The following is an 18828-nucleotide window of genomic DNA, read 5'->3' on the forward strand; positions in this document are numbered from 1 at the left end:
GCCCAAATAGGGAAATAATCTAGCACTTCTAGAGCCATAACCTACCAGCCAAGCCATGAACCCCCACCACCGTCTCCCCAGGGAATTGGATGCATTGCCTGACTCCTCTCATACCCCACCAGCTCCGTTTCTCTGGAGGCATAAACAACTCCTAAGCCAGTGCTGGGGAGCTGCGTTGCTCAAAAATTCCTCTGTATCGGGGTTTGTGTTCAAGACGTTTGGGGAGATTGGATGTCCTCTTTACACGTAGCATCCCTGAATGCCAACACCAAGTAGCACAGTTTTAAGCTGATGAAACTTTGCTTGCTTCTCTCTCCCCACCACTTTCACTAAGCTTTTTGTGATCTTTTGTCTGTGAATTGCTCCTGAGGCTTAAATGCTGTCCTGCAGCTGCCCAGGCTGCACCTAGTTTGCTCTTCTTGCACTGCTGTACACGGCATGGCATGAATTTGTCTCATGTCCTTGCTCTTGAGAGTCTCCACAGCACCCTGCATGATGCCATATAGGCACAGCCATTTCTCTGCCTGTTTGGGCCTTTGGTAGGGTCCTGATCTGCTCAGGGCTGTCAGGCTTGCAATTTTCTGGCATTGCATCTAGAACAGAATTTAGTTTTCTGCTGTGTTTTTTGGGGGGATACAGTCCTGCTGGCTTACCAGGGAAAAGTCACCGTTCTCCAGCAACCTAATGAAACTCAGATCCTATAAAAAAGCCCAGTGTCCCCCAAGGCACAAGCATCACTGGACAACCAGCCAACAGGTTGGTCATAGACAACACAAGTGGCATGTGATACTGGCTCTCCTTGCGACTGGTACAGTGAAGAACCTGGAGCTCTGTTCAAGCTCAGGGTGCCGTGATCTGCGCGTGCTCCCAGTTCATGGACATCGGTGCCCACAGCTGTGCAAATCCTGGCTGCACCGAGGTCTGCTGCAGGGTGCTGAGGGTGCTGTGCCGTCAGTACTCTGGCATCCAATATGGGCTGAGCTCACTGACCAGTCTTTCCCTTGCCGAGGGCGCGAGTGGTATCTCTCCAGCTATTTTCAGGAAGCTTGTAGGAACTTGGCTTTCTGCGCTATCTCTATCCCTCTGGCGATTTTAGCCGAAATGGGGGGGGGGGGCAGTGATGTGAACAGACAGACAGACATGGAAACTGTGATTTCATATGCCTGGCTTCCTAGGGAAACCTGGCTACAAATAGAAGTGAGATTTGCTGCTGCAAAGAGCTCCTGGGGAGATGGAGAAGGCGGGGGAGACTGGGGAGGAGGGAGGGGTGGTTAACCTCACTTTTGAGATAAGCAGCCAAGGCCCGGCACACACCTGGGCTCAGACTCCCTTTCCTGAGATCTGGTGGTCTAAAAACTGGGCATCTGCTCGGCACTAGTGTTCAGCTCCCTCTAGAGTCAGCGGTGCAAGAGCTGTACCTCCGGACGGTAACTCTCCGGGGAGGTGCTACCACCCTTCACCGGTCAGGGCTGGGCACCTAGCCGATGGACGCAGCGTGCCAGGGTGGGCCACTGGCCCGAACGAACCTGCCCAGCTCCTGTCTGGGACCGTGTCCAAATCGCCCGGCTTCCACAACCTGCATTCGCCTCAGCCTTTCCCCAACACACGTTCCCAGGGACGTCTCCCACCTCTTTGTCCCTGGATGGGTGCCGGGAGCTGGGCCTGGGGATTTGTCTCTGGTCCCTTGAAGCTTTCTGCTCCTTGAGCCCAGGAGAGCATCACGCTGCACAGGGGACCCACACGCAGCTAGAAACCCAGTGCAAAAATGGGCCAGGAGCGAAGAGCAGACACAGGCAGACAAAGAGGAAAGCAACAAGCCTGCTAATTCCTCTCTCCTGGCCCCTGCGGGGCATCTCTGGGCAGACACTTCCTCCCCAGGCTACCCAGGAGCCTCAGGCTTATTAGCAGTATTTATTCTCCCAGCACTCACGGGAGGTGCTCTTCCCATTTTACAGAGGGACACACAGAGCGCAGGGAGGTGAAGGGCTGCCCTCAGATCACAGAAGGAGTCTGTCGGCAAGGCAGCCTCAAAGCCGGCTCATGGAGATTGGGCAGATAGCCCCGTGCTTAAATCGGCGAGGGAGATCCACAGGCAGAGGAAGGCATTGACAGCCCAGGAGGAGTAATGGGGAAGAGCCTGATGCTGCTTGATAAAGAAGAGACCAAAAGCAGGAGGTAGGGATAGAGAAATGGTCTGGAGACGGCAGTGAGTAGGAGGCGAGATGTAAAAAAAAAAAAGAAAGTAATAAAACTACAACCCCAAAAGAAATATAGTATTTCTCCCTTGCTTCTCATTTCCTGGCATTTTCCTCGCTGTGATCTTGAATCGTGGGGGAAAGGGACGACTTGCCACTTAGTCCCCATACGTTAGAAAGCAAGGCTGGAATCTCCCTGACAAACACTTCCAAGCTCCATCTCTACAAGCTGCCCCCAAATTCATCCAATCTGGCTGAAATTTTATATCGGGGGTGTTTTATTTTCTCTGTTTATCTGTTTATTTTGGAAAGTTGCTGGGGAGATTGTGGGAGGAGATTGGATGCTTCATTGAAGAGATAGGATACTTGGAAAAATCGGTTGCAGACTGATAATTGTTCTAACTTTTTAATGTCCTTTACAGAAAACAGGGTGGCCTGATGTGTATTTTACTTGATTGGCTTCATGGAGGGCTTGTGCCTCTGACTATATTTGGAAAGGTTTTGATGGTTTTTTGTACTGATGCAATCAGGGTGCTGATGGCCTGGAAATCATTTTCCTGATGTGGAGATCTCGAGGTCACGGGCAGGGGATGCCAACAGGCTATGCCTCTTTTGGAGTGGCAGAGCTGGGTGGAAGGGAGAAGGAGCCGGGCAGAGCCAGAGCAGGGCTGTGAGCCAAGGGTTTTCCAAGCTGTGTTTAAAGTGCTGTCACGCTGCGCAGCCCTGAGTGGCAACACGGTATTTGGACGTAGTGGCTTCCCTCCACAGGTCTGGATGTACAGCCAGCGTGGCAGTTAGGGTCCTTCTCCTGCTTTGATGGGTAAAAATCACAGCTGGCAGGAGCTACTTTTTACCGGAGCTGTGCCACGGGTCAGCATCAAGATCAGAAGCGAAGCCAGCGGCGCCTGTGGCTGCCTAGACAAATCTCCAACCACCCTGTACCTTGCAGGGCTGTTGGCATCTGTTTTGTGTCCCTCAGCTGTAGGAAGCTGGACCTAGGCTCTTGGCTGATTTACTGATTGATGGTCAGAGACCAGACAATTTGGGCTTTTTTTTTTTTTCCCTACAGTCACGTCTTTTCCCACTACAGGCTTTGCTCAAGCTGCTTTCAGTGAGGCACAGGTGTAGAGGCTTCAGCCTGGCCAGGAAGGGGCAGCAGGAGAGAAGAGGTTTGCTAGCCCTCCGGAGCTGGGGCAGTGGGTGTGAGTCCCACCCGGGGCGGCGAGGTGCGCAGCGCTTTCCCCCCGGGGAGGCTGGTTATTGCTTGCAGTAGCCTCTGAAGTGCTGCTTTTCTGCAAGAGAAGCTGGGAGAGGGGTGCTGTGACTTGGGAGACTTCAGGTCTGACCTTGGGGTAGGAGCATAAGGCACGCAACTTGAAGCAGCCGTTTCTTCTGAGGAAGGTCGGGGGGACACACTTGCTGGCTAGGAGAGCCTGTCCTCTCACTTGGGGCCTTTTTGGGGGTTGCTCTCTTTTCTCCAGGGATGCTGGCAGGGGAGCGAGTAGCTGGCTTGCTTTGAGGCTCTGTTTCTCTAGCTTGCACACTCACCGTGCCTTGCAGTAGCTTGTAGCTGCTGCTTTGTCAAAGTTTTGGCCCCTCTGGCCGAAGAGAGACCATCTTTCTCCTGCTGCTGACATCAGGAGTTGGATGTTTGAGGGTTTGAGCTGCCTTCCCTGTCCCCCTGCAGCACTTCACTCCCACTAGGAAAAGCTCCTCTCTGTCTAGCTCTGACCACGGGATGGGGAAGGGCTGGCTGGGAATCCCCGTGGTGTTGCAACATGCTCCTGGTTGTGTCCCCACCGCATGCTGAAGAGCAGCCGCTCTGGTGTGAAGAGCAACTTCATACTGCTACCCACTCAGGACCAGCCGCCCTGTGTGGAGACGGTGCTGCTCCCACCTCTGGTACACCAGTGACACGGCTGTGGAGACCCCCTCTCCCATACAAGCTGGCAATAAATTCACAGTAATGATGTTTATTATAAGGCCGATGTCACAGGGGGGTAGGCACTATCGGATAGCGTCAGTGGTGGCTGTAACAGTGTGAATGTTGCTGTGTTACAGCTGCTCTGTGCAGATTTTCTGTCAAATGCTGGGAAAAAAATTCCCCGTGGAAATTGTCCCTCTCTCTTTGTGTGGCCACTCATTCCTTGTGAGCCCAGGCCATTTCCTTCCTTGCCCAATCCTTCTGCAATGAAAATGCCTTGGCTAGCGGTGGTTTTTCAGTACTCTGAAAAAAAAAAAAATGGTGCTACCAGCTCGTTGCAGATGGTCATAAACCTGCGTGTGATACAAGGGTGTAGGAAAGTAACGGGAAGGGTCTTACAGTGGATATTTCAAGGGCAAAGTGCCCAAATGGAGATGGGACTTTGGGGAGGCTGCTGCAAAGGAAAAGCTGTGCTTTGTTGAAACGCAGAGCAGCTTTCAGGCTCGCTTTGCATGCAGCAACCAGCCAGCCTGAAGGAGCGTTGCTGCCTGGGAAAGGTCAGAGCAGAGTCTAAAAGGCTGCGTTCTCCCCATCTGGCAGCTCCTGAGCTGGGGGGCTGGAGCATGAGCTGGCAGCAGGAGCTCTCTCTGACCAATTTGTAAACCTAGAGCTCCCGTGTCCAGGGGGGAGGCAAACATCTCTGCAACCCTCCTAGCCCCGCTGTGGGCAACAACTGCCCTCCTGGTGTTTCACAACACCAAGGGTTGGAATAAAGGCTGGACCAACGTCCCTTGGCCAGAAGCTGCATCTAAACTGCGCTTGGCTCAAAGGGACCACGCAGCCTCGTGCAGGCTTTCCTCCATGACTGTGCAAAACCAACTGCTAGCACCCTGGGGGAGCTTGTCCGCAAAGGCGAGGGGCACAGCCGGGACTTCGGGTGACTCCTGGCTCTCCAGATGGGGAGCTCCAGCTCTACCCGAAAGCTCTCGGGCAGCCGGTTCCTGGGAGCTGAATCAGCTACCGCATTTGCTTTTATTGTTGATGGCCGGGATGGGAAATGCAATTGAGACACCTTAATGAAAAGCTAACAAAGTTGGGTTTGGAGGGAAGGTTGGCATTCTGGTAGCCTTGCTTCTTGTTAGAGAATAATATGAATGATTTGTCTGGGAATATTCCTACCTCTGCACCTGCGGCACTGTGCTGACCACGAGCTGAGACCCTATGCAAATGCAGAATAAGAGGGTCTCTGGGGACCAAGCTGTTTATTTTGGATTGTACAAATAAAGAAATGCTGCTAATTTTATAGCAGCGGCTTCTCAGAGATACTGTGAGTGTCAGGCTCTGATGGTGTGTGTGTGTGTAACCAGCATGTTGTGGCCAAGCATTTTCTAGCCCTCCATAATTCCTGAGTCTGGTGTTAATAACACTCATTGTGAGTTGGTTCGAGTGGGAAAGCTGGTGAGGGTACGTGAATCTTGCTCGATGACTGCACCACAAAATGCAGGAGGAAGTCCAACATACTACTGCCGCTCAAAGCGGGGTCCTGGCACATTGCCAAGGCCGGTGGGTTTTTCTCCCAAAGTTCCAGCCTTTCCCCACCTATCTGAGCCCTCCAGAAAAGTTCCAAGTTTCTTATCTCCTGCCATCTGAGGGAAAAATATTGTTTGTACATGGAGAGCTGGATGGGAAGGCCAGAAAGACGGATTGCTCAGATGCAAACCTCTAGGCCTTTTTCCTACTGTTTAACATAATATGGGACTTGATTTCAAAAAAAACCAACAAACCAAAACCAACTTATATTAGAATGTTTGAAAGGGAAGAACATGGCAAATGAAGTCCAAGTGACTTATTAATCTGATTTAGTGTGTGTCTTTTTTTCTGGCAGAGGCTTCCAGTGTTCAAATCCTTTTAAGACTGTAGAGTTTGTCCAAAGTGTGATGGGACTCTCCCATTCTTTATGACCTAAATCAGTGACCCAAAGCATAATATTTTCTCTAGAACCATCTGTTTCCTCTTCTTGCCAAGGGGATTTCACAATGCCTGGTTGCTCTGAATAATTGTACATGTGCAAGGATATGACTTGCCACAGGGAGAAAATAACTGAACAAGGGCAGGTGGATGCTCTTGAGTTTTCTGTTGAAACTACTGCCCTTTGGAAAGCGAGGGTGAAAAATCGTGCAGCTGAGTAATATTTTATGCCCTGACTAAAATTTTTTTAAGCCTACATATTTTAAAAAAAACCCAAAACTACACTTAGGAGCTATCTGGGATAAACTGAGTTGATACCAAGTCAGTCTGTGTTCTGACAGCCCCTTTATCAAATATCTCCGAGACTTGGTTTGGAGCAGTGTGAAACACAGGAGTACAGATGTTGGGTGACTAATTCATGCTTCGGCTAAACTTCAATGACCATGAACGCACATCTGTTTCAACTTAGCTGTCCGCCAAATGGCCTGCAACAAGGTACTCTACAAATACCATGTTTTCAATTTTTTACTTCAGGTTTGTAAGCGGTGGCTACAGCCTGCATTCTGGGAAGCAGAAGGTACCCAGGGACTGTGATCAGGGGAGCAATGTTCAGGGCTTCTGACTCCAGCAGTAAGAGCTTTTTGTAGCATTAGCAGGATTTCCAATGCAAACAAGTCCTTTGTTTTAAATCTGTCTTCATACAGGAGACTTGCTTTTTCTTGTTCATCTTATCTGTTCTTATCACCCAGCTCTCCGACTTGCTCACTTCCTGCCCTGTGTATCTTTTTTTTTTTTCTTAATTAGAAAATTGGGGGGGGGGGGGGGGAGGCAGACCAACAGCTCCTGGTGAGGAAATGCCGTTTATATAAAACTGTCTTGACAAATTCTCAGTATTATTCTTTCAGGTCAATAATCCTACTACAGCATCCTTAAATAAAAGCAAATGGAGGAGAGGGCTTTGATCCATCATTACAATGTCTCTTTGCGGAACAGATCCCGTAATGTGGGTGCAGGATGGTACCCATTGCTTCCTCCAGCTGGTTCTTTGCTTGCGCACAGCCCTGTCCCTGCATGATATGCCCCTGCCCTAACGAGGAGAGGTCATTTCTGTGTCGTGGGGGATAAGGAGATGACCAGGTGCTTTTCTTCAAGGAGGTGTTGGCATGTCCCCGTTTTGGAGGGTCCAGGAACACCTGCCTGGCTGGAGTTTTGCAGTCAGCAATGCAGCATGTGGAGCCTGCTGCGTGGCTGGAGAGCCAGCCTGGTTCCCAGCGGTGCTGTGAAACAAGCCCTCATTCAGGAGGAAGAGGGAAAGTGTGCTTAGCCATCCTGCGTGGGTCACGCCATGGCTGGCCCCAGGTGTCAACTGGGATGCTGTCACTGGACGCAGCCTTTAGCACGGACGGGTTGGTCAGTGTGTCCCCACACGTGCAGCCGTGCGCTTGTCAGACCTGGCCATGGGTTTGCTGGAGACCAGGCAGATGGCAAATGGTAGGGTGAGACCTGCCAGGCGTTGGGGAGGCTGGACTTCGGGAGGCGCTGACTGCATCTCCTTCTTGTGTCCCATCTCTGATACAGGCCTGGGAATACCATCCTTCTCTTGGAAGTCAAAACCTTTTGTGGCTGGACCCATTGGGGTTTTTTTCTTTCTGGAGTGTTGTTTTCTTATGAACAAAACCAGTTCAGCCTTTTGTATTCTCCAGTGCAGTAAAGGTATTGACGTACTCATTTTCCTCTCTTCATAGAAACATTTTTAAGTACCGTGTGATTAAATTAACTTGGAATGGAGAAGCGTAGTATGGCAAAGGCTCTCCTTGAGGAGAAAATATAGCTTTAATAACTAGGAATCTGGCTTTTATTGGCTAGTAAAATTGAGAATGTAACACTGAGCATGCTCAGGTTTTTGCACTACTTAAAGGCATCTGTTCTGTCGGTTTATGCACTGTTAACTAACTGAAAACCTCTTTAACAGCTCCTCTACACTGCTGGAAAATACTGAGGCAGGATAAGGGCAAGTACTGCTGTCATGCCTGATGACTGATGTTGTAAATGGAGTGAGAAAGGCCCTTGAAGGGGAAGCCGTCAAAGCTGACCTAGTGGGAAAAGAGCGCAGGGACAGGTTTCCTCTCGAAGCATGCCAAGAGAGCCAGGCTTGGATGCATATGGGGCGCTTTCCAGTTCTGGGAAGGTGCAAAGGGATGCACTGTGGAAGGAATGGCTCCAAAATCATTAATTAAAGACTGCCCTTCTGGTGCACCTTATGACCAAGTTACTGTTAAGAATAAGGTTTTGCCAGGGCTTGAGCTCACTTCATGCAGATTTCTGATGCAGAATAGATGTTTGGGAGGATTGTGAGCAAGAAAACGTTGTGAAATATGTAGTTTACAGTGATTAAAAACAGCAACTATAAAAATATTTTCTAAAAATGATAGGGGGATAGTAGATTTCCCTGTCCTCTCCTGCTCTTACCCTGTGAGTGAGTGAGTGCACTGTAATTTTGAAATGGGAAACACTTCTGCCAGCTGAGAAGCAGAATGATGGGCTTAAATTAGATGAGAAACAAGAAAATGCAATTGAACAAATAGGCTTTCAGCAAACAGAAAGTGGCATTAAACACCATAGTAGCTAAAGGGGGTAGGTGCTAGCCCACTGCTAGCCCACATGAATCTGTCCCTGTTCAGATAACTCAACTAGATGATTTGTACATGGAAAACTGCAGTAATCATAACACAAGTGGGCTTATTAGATGGGTCTTAAGTAATGGAGTAACTTGATTATATGTTTGGGAAAGATGGGAAATAAACAGGGTGTGGAGGAAAATCTGTTATCTCTGGTCGGCCTCACTTAATGCATCTTTCCTTTTGTCTCTGCAGGTTGAGGACGTTTGGGACCTGTTCGGTGGAAGCGGCCATGTCGCGAGCAACTCACCCACCCACCTTCCCAGTGAGCTTCCAACTCCTGAGCGTTTTGCTGGTGTTGCTCTTCCATGCAGATGGCATACATGGGGAGAGCCCCAGCGAACTGCCTGTGAATGACACCGAGGAGTGCACTGGCTCATACATCTGCAAAAAGGGTGTGATTTTACCAATATGGGAACCCCAAGACCCCTCATTCGGTGACAAAATTGCTCGGGCAACAGTGTATTTTGTAGCGATGGTGTACATGTTCCTGGGAGTATCTATCATAGCTGACCGCTTCATGTCCTCCATCGAAGTCATTACATCCCAAGAGCGGGAAATAACCATCAAGAAGCCCAATGGCGAGACCAGCAAAACCACAGTGAGGATCTGGAACGAGACCGTTTCCAACCTCACGCTGATGGCCTTGGGCTCGTCTGCCCCCGAGATCCTCCTGTCTGTTATTGAAGTGTGTGGCCATGGCTTCACAGCAGGGGACTTGGGGCCAAGCACAATTGTGGGGAGTGCTGCATTTAACATGTTTGTCATCATTGCGATCTGTGTTTACGTTGTTCCAGACGGAGAGATAAGGAAGATCAAGCACTTGCGAGTGTTTTTTGTTACAGCGGCATGGAGCATCTTTGCTTACACTTGGCTTTACATTATTTTATCTGTGTCTTCTCCTGGGATTGTGGAGGTTTGGGAAGGCTTGCTCACCTTCTTCTTCTTCCCCATCTGTGTGGTGTTTGCCTGGATAGCTGACAGGAGGCTTTTATTTTACAAGTACGTCTACAAGAAATACCGAGCTGGCAAGCAGAGAGGCATGATCATTGAGCATGAGGGTGACCGGCCCTCCTCCAAAGCTGATATTGAGATGGACGGAAAGGTTGCTAATTCTCATGTGGAGAACTTTTTGGATGGGACACTGGTGTTGGAGGTGGATGAGAAAGACCAGGATGATGAGGAAGCCAGGAGAGAAATGGCTCGGATTCTGAAGGAGCTGAAACAAAAGCACCCCGACAAGGAAATTGAACAGCTTATAGAGCTGGCCAACTACCAGGTCCTGAGCCAGCAGCAGAAGAGCAGGGCCTTTTACCGCATTCAGGCCACTCGGCTGATGACAGGAGCTGGCAACATCTTGAAGAGACATGCTGCAGACCAGGCCCGTAAAGCTGTCAGCATGCACGAGGTCAACAGTGAGGTGGCAGAAAATGATCCCATCAGCAAACTCTACTTTGAGCAGGGTACCTACCAGTGTCTGGAGAACTGTGGCACTGTCGCCCTGACCATCGTTCGCCGGGGAGGCGACTTGACCAACACAGTGTACGTTGACTTCCGGACAGAGGATGGGACGGCCAATGCCGGCTCTGACTATGAGTTCACTGAAGGGACAGTGGTCTTCAAGCCTGGAGAGACCCAGAAGGAAATCCGTGTTGGCATAATTGATGATGACATATTTGAGGAGGATGAGAACTTCCTGGTCCATCTCAGCAACATCCGCGTGAGCACTGAGGCCTCGGATGAGGGCATTCTTGAGTCCAGTCGTGTCTCAACACTTGCCTGCCTGGGATCACCATCTACTGCCACCGTCACCATCTTTGACGATGACCACGCTGGCATCTTCACCTTTGAGGAGCCAGTAACACACGTCAGTGAAAGTGTGGGGACCATGGAAGTGAAAGTGTTGCGAACCTCTGGTGCGCGAGGAAATGTTATTGTGCCCTACAAAACCATTGAAGGCTCAGCCAAAGGTGGAGGAGAGGACTTCGAAGACACCTGTGGGGAGCTGGAGTTCCAGAACGATGAGATAGTGTAAGTGAAGGTTTTATTTGTTACTTACAGTCTCTGGTTCTCCTGAAATTAAATGCGCGTGGCTCCCAGAGCTGCACCGGAGGTGTTCGGGTGCCAGCGCGTTGCCATAAGCCATGAATGGCCTTATGTGCTTTGGGGAGCCTGAAATGCTGCGTTCCTGCCTTGCTAACAGACCAGAGAGTGATGCCTGCTCAGGGGCACTCCACCCTTCCAGCAGCGGGGTGGTGGGACTGGTTTGTGAGTCCAGCCTCCTGCACCCTACCCACGCACTGAGCAGATCTCTATAGCCTCGGCACTACAGCGGAGCAGAGAACCAAACCGAGCTGGCTGTTACCGCCCAGTCACAAGGACCTGTCATGCGAAGGGCCTAAACTGAGTGTATGAATTGTGGTACCTGCTTCCCCTTGGCTGTTGAGGGTCAGGTCATCCAGGATTGGGCCACAGCCTGTTCCACTGATGCTCTGTTCAGGGCTTTGGTGAAGGTCACTTCACCTCCTCCTCTTCTAAAGCTGCAGGCCTAGGTCATTGTCCAATGCATGCCCTGAAAAAGAACTGTCATGCAGAGAAGCCTCATGGTTAGGATGCAACTGCAGCCACATTTGGCCACTTGCAAATAAAAAAGAGGCTGAAAGCTGTTGGACGCTACTCCTGACTGTTGCTAGGTGGATGGTGGAAAAATTATTAGTGCCGTAGCCTTGTTTATTACATTATGTAGAGAATATAAATTAGCCCAGTAAATCATGGTTGAAAACATCTATCCTTGGGTAGGTCATGAAGACATTTCCTTGCCCAGTTGGGGCTCTGGGAGGAGCAAGGTTGGGAGTTGCGTTGTTCCAGCCTCAGGCTCTTGCTGCAGTGAAGTCTGCGTCTGTAGATCAGTCCCTGCCAACAACAGAATCTGTAGCACAAAACCGCTGTGTAGAACCTGGAGCAGTCACTGATAAAGGGCACTGCTGTGTCAAGGGAGAGCTAAATGTTGGCTTGAGTGTTGCATATCATACAAGTGGTCTCTCAGGAGCTGAGACAGACCCACGATGAGTGCCGAGAGCGGGCCTTATGTTCTGTCTGTTACTTGTATCGGCTCTGTGTGCACAGGGAGAATGAAGCAAATAGGGGAATCGTAAAAGTTCTTGAAGTAGGGTGAAAGAAAAAGGTGATTTATAGTTCTCAGGCATATTAGACCAGTTGGGGTTTTGACTTCTCAGGAAAAACTAAGCAAGAACTTCATAGCTCCAGCAGTCTGGAGGCCAGAACATGCATGTTGTGCTCTCAACCCTTGTGTGAACATGATATGCCATTGTTCGTGGCTCCTGAATGATAACTGTAGCAGAGAGGAATGCAGTTATTCGGATTTTATTTTTTTTTTTTTTTTCATTTGGGGAGAAGCAGGGAGTTGTCTGCAGAGATGCAATGAACTAGGCTATAAGGATATCCCCCGAAGGCTCTTTACTTTTTAACCAGGTCACTCAGCACTAGCAAAACTGGGCTACTGGCAGGAAAACTTTGATGTTTGATCTCCCTTCCCCTGGGATGTGACATGTTTACATGGCAGGCCAAACACATGGCCACAGGCTCTGCGCTCAGAGGGGCTTCAGCTTCCCCCTTGTCTTGGATCCATCACTCTGGCCAGGATCTCTGTGCTGTCCTTCATCAAAGACAGGTAGCGTCACCCGCATCTGTGCTGTGATGGTCTTGGCGCTCGGTCTGTGATGTGGGGTTTTGCAGCGGGACGGCAGTGCCTTCTCCCCGCTCTGCTGTGCCCACCGCCTTTCCTCCACCAAGCTGTTGACCGCTGACTTTTGCCAACAGCCCAGTAACCAAGAGGCGTGCTGGAAACGGGCTGACCGCATCCTGTCGGAGCTGCTGCCTGGCCTCCCCGGGCCACGCTGGTGTGCCCTCCCCCTGGCAGCAAGCCTTCTCCTTCCTTCTCTTACTGGCTGTCAGCATGTGGACAGCAAGCAAGAAACGGGGGGAAAACGGATTTCTTCGAAATCCAAGTGTGTTTTTTCTGTGCAGATGCCAGGACATTGCTATCATATCTCTATTGCCTTTAAACTATTTCTCCCTGGAATCACAAGGAGGGACCGTACATGGGAAGCACCACTTTAGGAGTTCACAGCCTGGTACAAATGAGGGCTTGGGGAATGGGGTGGGAGGAGGTAGCAACTGCAGGGCCATATGTTGACCAAGGGGCTTGCTCCATTCAGGTAGGAGAGGACATGCACGTACCTTATTTTTTCTGGGAGAAGGGTGAAACTGATTGTAGAAATTGCAGTCTATTCATGTGCCTGAAGGGCAGTAGGTATTCATCTGAAACTTAGCTGCTACCGTCCATGTTCAGGTGTTGGATGGTATAATCTGACTTACAGAAAATTTCCCACAGGTCCGTTTTTGCCTGGGCACAAGTTTAGGACAGCCCTACAGCACAGAGGCGGTGTGGTCCTGAAGCTGAGGTGCTGCTTACAGGCATCCTCCCTTGGAAGAATTTGCTCTACTGGGAATAAAGAAGATGTGCTAGCACATTGTGTGGGTTATAGAGCTAAAGCCTGTTTGCTATGTCACTGCTTGTTAGTGCTGTGCTTCAGCTAAATCACAGCTATGTAGAATGGTGCAATTCCCCAGCACGTTTGATTCAATAAAGTTCTAAAACTCCAGGTTTTCCCATGCTCTGGTGGCCAAGAGATGGCTTTGCTGCCCTTTCTAAAGGTCTTTAGTGCCTCTTCAGCTCTGCCATTCTAGGCTGTATCAATTAGCTTGGTAAAATTGAGTAAGATGTGTTTTTCTGCAGCACTAACAACAAAGGTAGGGCAGTGCAGGGGGACACGAGGATGAAAGAAAACTGCATACAAGCCTCGATTATTAGAGGGCTGGCTTGCTGGTAAGTCCCAGTAAAATTAGAAAGCACTGGGAGGGCCCTGATCTTCTGGAGACCTTCCTCCAGTTCCCAAAAGGCCCAGTTACGTAACATGTTGTTTGTTTGCAGCGTCCAGAGAGACTTTCCCATTTTGCAATCTGTTGATGTCCCCTTTCCCAGAGCACACAAAATAGCTGTGTAACTGCTGAAGCCATGCCACTCCTGTGCATTTAAACAAAGACCTCATTCCGATGCTACCAAAAAAGACGTATAATGGAGAAGAAGTTGGTCCTCCTGTGGAACATTTTATCCCAGCACTGCCTGGTGGCCTTTTGGAGTGATGCTTTTCTGCTCCCTGCTCCTGAAGCACAGCTTGTGTTCAATGGGTGCATGTTGGCAAGTGAAAGAAATGGCATTTGAATGTGTTTTGCAAAGGGTTTAGCTGGGTTTGTACAATAGATTGGTCCAAGCTGTGTGGGAAAGCTAAAGATGCCTGACTTGGGTCTCAGCAAGGTCAGTCTCAGTGATAATGCACAGGTACCTGGGGCTCTGAGACACTGGTGTAGGAGAGGGTGCTATGTTTTAAAGTGTAAGAGAGAGCCTTCCCTCTGGGGCCATCCTCAACAAGGTGATTCCAGCCTTGTCTTGCATCTCCATTAATGATTAAAGCCTTCTCTTGATAAGAACATGGAGAAGATGTGTAGTTGCAGGCTCTTCCTGCCCACCCATCTACCACAGCTATTGTGATCATAGAAGAGGTCACTGGTTCATGTAGCCAGTGTATTTTTATCTCCTGACTGAATGCCAAATAATTCAAAAGAAGTCCAGCCTCCTATCTTAGAGGAGGAAGCAATCCTTCCCCCAGCTGATGCGATCTCTTCTCCTTGCTGTCTTGAAACATCAGCAGGGGCACTGCTTCCAGATGTGACTGCAAAGCTATATGAAAACTGTGTGTTCTTTCATGTTCAAAAACTAGTAGTTTTTCTAGAGATAACATTGCAACTAGAGATCTATTACAATCTGCATTTCAGATGTCTGCACCCACATCCCCCAATAGAAAAGGTTTTACTGCATTAATAAGACAGTGAGGAAGATGGTACACACAATTATATGGATAACTGATTAAACTGGTACTTCACCTATACCGTTACACCTGTAAATGCATGGAGAATCTTATGTCAATAGATCTGGCTGTTCATATGTATAGTTGAGCTGTTTTTATAAAAGGTGTCTGCTGCAGGTTTAGGAGGTGGCATTCTTGGCCCATTGAATTTGACTTGTCCAAGCCAGCTTTGGCATTTCTCTGGAAGCATAAATCTAGGAGCCAAATGCTAACAGTGACACAAACATCAGCTAAATCCTCTGATTTTTTAGGGAAAGTGACCCCAGAGACCACATAACCTCCCTCCCAAGAGCCCTTTAAAACTGTCAATGTCAATAAATATAGATTGTGGCAGGGGGGAATGAAGTGGTACTGCTTTTTTAAGTTCCCCTTTTCTTTTCCAAAAGAAGTCGGGTAAGGTATTTCTAAAGAAACAGCAAAAATAAAATCCTGACTCAGCCCTGGGACCTCTCTAGCTCAGTTTTGCATCCATGGCCTGCAGCTTCAGAGACAAAAATGAAACCTCCAGCGTGATCAGCCTTGCAGTAGGACGCAGTCGAAGAGCAGAGTCGTCTGATATGGTAGAGATACCGCTGTAAACCAGGCTGAAGGTGAAGCAAACAAACATTCCCCTTTTCATGTTTCATCGTTGAACACATTATCTCTCTCTTTGTCCATCCCACTTGGTTTGCGTGTGTCAGGGTGCCTCCCCTCCCTCACGAGCCCTGGCTTGCGCAGGGTTAATGTCTGGAGGCACAGTGTGAGATATCAAAACAGACCAAACAAAGATTAAACTCTTATTCGGCCTGCTTCCAGCGCCCAGCTTGGGTTTTAGAGCATGTTTTCCCCTTGCCACTGGCAGTCTCGCCTGGCCCAGCGGGACCTGCCAGCAGTTCAAAATACAGCCACCAGGATCCGGGTCTTGGGTCCTCGACCGGAGCACCCAGTGCCCTGGGTCCATCTCACGGGAGGTGGCCCTGGCCATGGCCCACAGCAGGGAGCTGAGCACGTGTGTCGCAGCGGGCTGCGGCATGGCATGGGGGCCTCTTTCCCTTTCCAGGGGAGTTCTGGGGAAGAGAAGTTCCCTGGGGCTGAAAGCCAAAAGCTGGTCGTCCCCTCTTCAGGGAGGGAAGATATAGCTATAACAGGGTGAGCTGTCTTTTCTTTTTCTCCTCTTCGTTCACACGATGTGTAGTCTTTCCTGAACGCTCCTAAAAAGTTAGCCTTAATATCTCCTAGCCATGTGCATCTCTTAAACTGCTGTGCTCGTCTCATTTGCACTGGACAACCCCTGCATCTCTGTTAGGAGACAGCAAGGAAGTAAGGCCACGTGGTGTTCACAGACCTTCCCCTTTCTCCTGTGCCCAAATGCCTGCAGGTTCTTGCCTTTATCCTGTGCATACAGACTGAGTGACACAGACATGGTGGGTACTGAAAAAATCATTCCCGAGTACCACGTCAGGTCTCAAGCCGGCAAAGCACATACTGGCAACTGTGTCTCTAAGTGTCCTATGGCCTGATCTGGTCCTCTCCTCCCCAGAGTAAGACCAGTGGGTGTGCTCCTGTGGCATGTCATCACGGTGGTGTGGGAATAGTCCTGCCCATCGCTTGCTTGGGGAGAGTCAGCACGGGATGCCGTCTGTGCCGTTTGCCCAAATAAGTCATGAAATCTAGGAACTTGATTTGATGATGTCCCCTGTGGAGCGGATTAGGCGGTGAGGTTGTGTTATTGGACGAAGCAAGTTGTGCCAGCACATCACTGGGGGGAGTGGGGGGAGAAGGGTGAGGACAAGCTCTCACTGAAGAACTGACATGGGTTTTGTCCTTGAAAAACCAATGTTTCCTTATTTGTAATGAGCTGTTGTTAGCAATTTACTGCTGCCAGCTGCATCTCTGTGGTTGATTAAGGGAGCTTGGATCTTAAATATGTAATAACTCTCTGAAAGCCATTGAGAGGCAGTTATTAGCTTCATCAGGGCCTGTGTACACATCCGCTGTGCTCCTTTATGAAAAGGCTACCTATTAAATGCATTGTAGTAATTTATAAAACACAGGATCTAGGCTTGTTTTAAGAAATTAAAGCAGCAAACCTAGCAAAGCTTGTTGGTGCAGGAAAGAGTTATCTTGGAGTGAAGCTCTGCTCTGCAGCTCCTTGCTGGTGAGACAAGAGTGGGGGTTAGAAGCCCTGTCCCCTTTTGCAGAATCTCTTCTTTCCCTGGCACGTGCTTGAGCACTGCTGGCAGCAGCATTAACACCACCACCATTGAGAATACGCAGGTCTTGTCAACAGAGCAGGGATCCATCTCTCCCTCCTGTGCACATGGGATCCTTTACTTGTGGCAAACCCTTAAGCAGGGAGAGGTAAATAGTTGGTACGCAGGACGCCGGTGCAAGTGCTGAGTTCAAGTTGTGCATCTGCCTTGGGAATAGGCTCCTTTCCTCTGATACTCTGTCCCCAGGCTTGACCTCGGCGGATGGCACTCGGTAGTTTTCTTCCAGCAGCAGGGCTGCATTTGTGGGCTTAAAACGGGAGTGACAGAACAAAAAGCAGACAGCTGACCACAGCCGGCATCCAAGCATCTGTGCAGATGGGCAGAGAAACATCTGCTCTCATCCAAAGCCAAACTGAGAGAAGAAGCTGGACCTGGCAGACAACTGGCTGAGTCAGAAACAGACCCTCCCCAGGGGCAGAGGCTGAGCCCAGAGGCATCATCCCGCACGCTGCGGGCGGATGGAGTGCTATCGGCCGGCTGTCTGCCGGCGGTGGGGAGATGTGATGTCTCTCTCCCCTTGGCAGGCAGGCGGACCAGAGGCGATGCACCGCCTTCCATGTCTGGGTCTGCCTTGTATGAGTCCCTGCCAGCTTTGCTCACCCCAGGGACAAAAATTGCATGTTCACTAGCAAGGACACGCACATCGCTGCCATGCAAGGGGGAAGACACCAATGCTACCCCTTGTCTCTGCTCCTTCCCCTGTTCTCCAGCACTGTAGGATAACTGTGTTAGCTTAACCTTCACAGGCTGGTCTTGCTGAACCACCTGTATTTCTACAGTACTCTCAGATCAGGAGCTTTGATTAAAAGTTAGTCTTTCACAGCCACAGTGTTTGTGATGGCCAGGTGCATGGCCTAGCTGCACTGGTGCTAGCGGGCACGTTCTCTGCTTTGCAGTCTCGGGCATGGTTGGAGTTAAGGTCAGCCCTCTCCAAGCCATAAATGCCATTTAGCCTTAGGACATCTCAGGAGATATCAAAAACTCTACTAATAATGTTTCTGACACTGACATCGGAGGCATTGCGCTGGTTTCCAAGAATGGCAATGCTGGATCCTGGGTGACAACAAATAATAACGGCATTCTCTGTTTTAAAAATATCTTAGCGTAAGAGAGAAAATATTCCCACTGCTGTGCAAGTAAGAGGGTGACCAGCATGTGCCTCCTCCATCCAGTCCCTATATGGTTCCATTTCCATAGTGTCTGGACTCCTTCCTACACAATCAAAGTAACAATAAAATGTGTCTGGCAATGAGAAACAAAGCAATAATGAAGAATGGGGGCACAGACTGGATCCCCGTGAACTGAGTGCTGGAAAGAGAGAGATGGAGCTGATGGCATACACCTGCCCCATCAGAGCAAAGTCCTTTCCAGGGGAAGGTCCTCTGAGTGCAGATGCTCTCAGATGGCTGAGAATGGGGATGGAGATGGGCTGAGTGGAGTCCAGTGCAGAGATACTACCTTTGGCTTTTTCTGGAGGTGGTATTGGTGTCAGAAAGCTTCTTTGCTCTTTGGAGTGCTTGAGTGATCCCTCTGGTTATTTGCTCTTGTTGCAACGCTGGTGTGCGGTAGTCACACACTGCGCTATTTTGGGGTCACGCGACGTGGCTCTAAATTAACCACAGGCCCACTATGCCCTGAGGAGAGCCTTGTCCCAGAGGCCAGATGCACCGTCACCAGGTGACAAGGCTGTTGTCTCGCTGGCTGGGACATAAGAAGGACATGAAGTTTCCTGCTGGGTCCAGAAAAAAACAAAAAAAATAGGACTGATTTTCTCTGAGTTCTTTTCCAAACTCTTGCTGGCTT

General features: G+C 49.6%; 1 protein-coding gene across 12 annotated transcripts in view; it reads left to right on the forward strand.

Moving 5' to 3' along the window:
- SLC8A1 (solute carrier family 8 member A1) overlaps nucleotides 1-18828 on the forward strand; it is a 140972-nt gene that overhangs the window by 18892 nt on the left and 103252 nt on the right. For all 12 annotated transcript variants that reach the window (XM_075046921.1, XM_075046922.1, XM_075046927.1 and 9 more), the window contains exon 2: nucleotides 8961-10796. In XM_075046921.1, the coding sequence (XP_074903022.1) occupies nucleotides 8961-10796 (1836 nt within the window). The remainder of the gene's footprint in view (nucleotides 1-8960; nucleotides 10797-18828) is intronic.

Source organism: Buteo buteo, chromosome 15 (genome assembly GCF_964188355.1).
Source record: "Buteo buteo chromosome 15, bButBut1.hap1.1, whole genome shotgun sequence".
In the NCBI taxonomy this organism is placed as follows: Eukaryota; Metazoa; Chordata; class Aves; order Accipitriformes; family Accipitridae; genus Buteo; species Buteo buteo.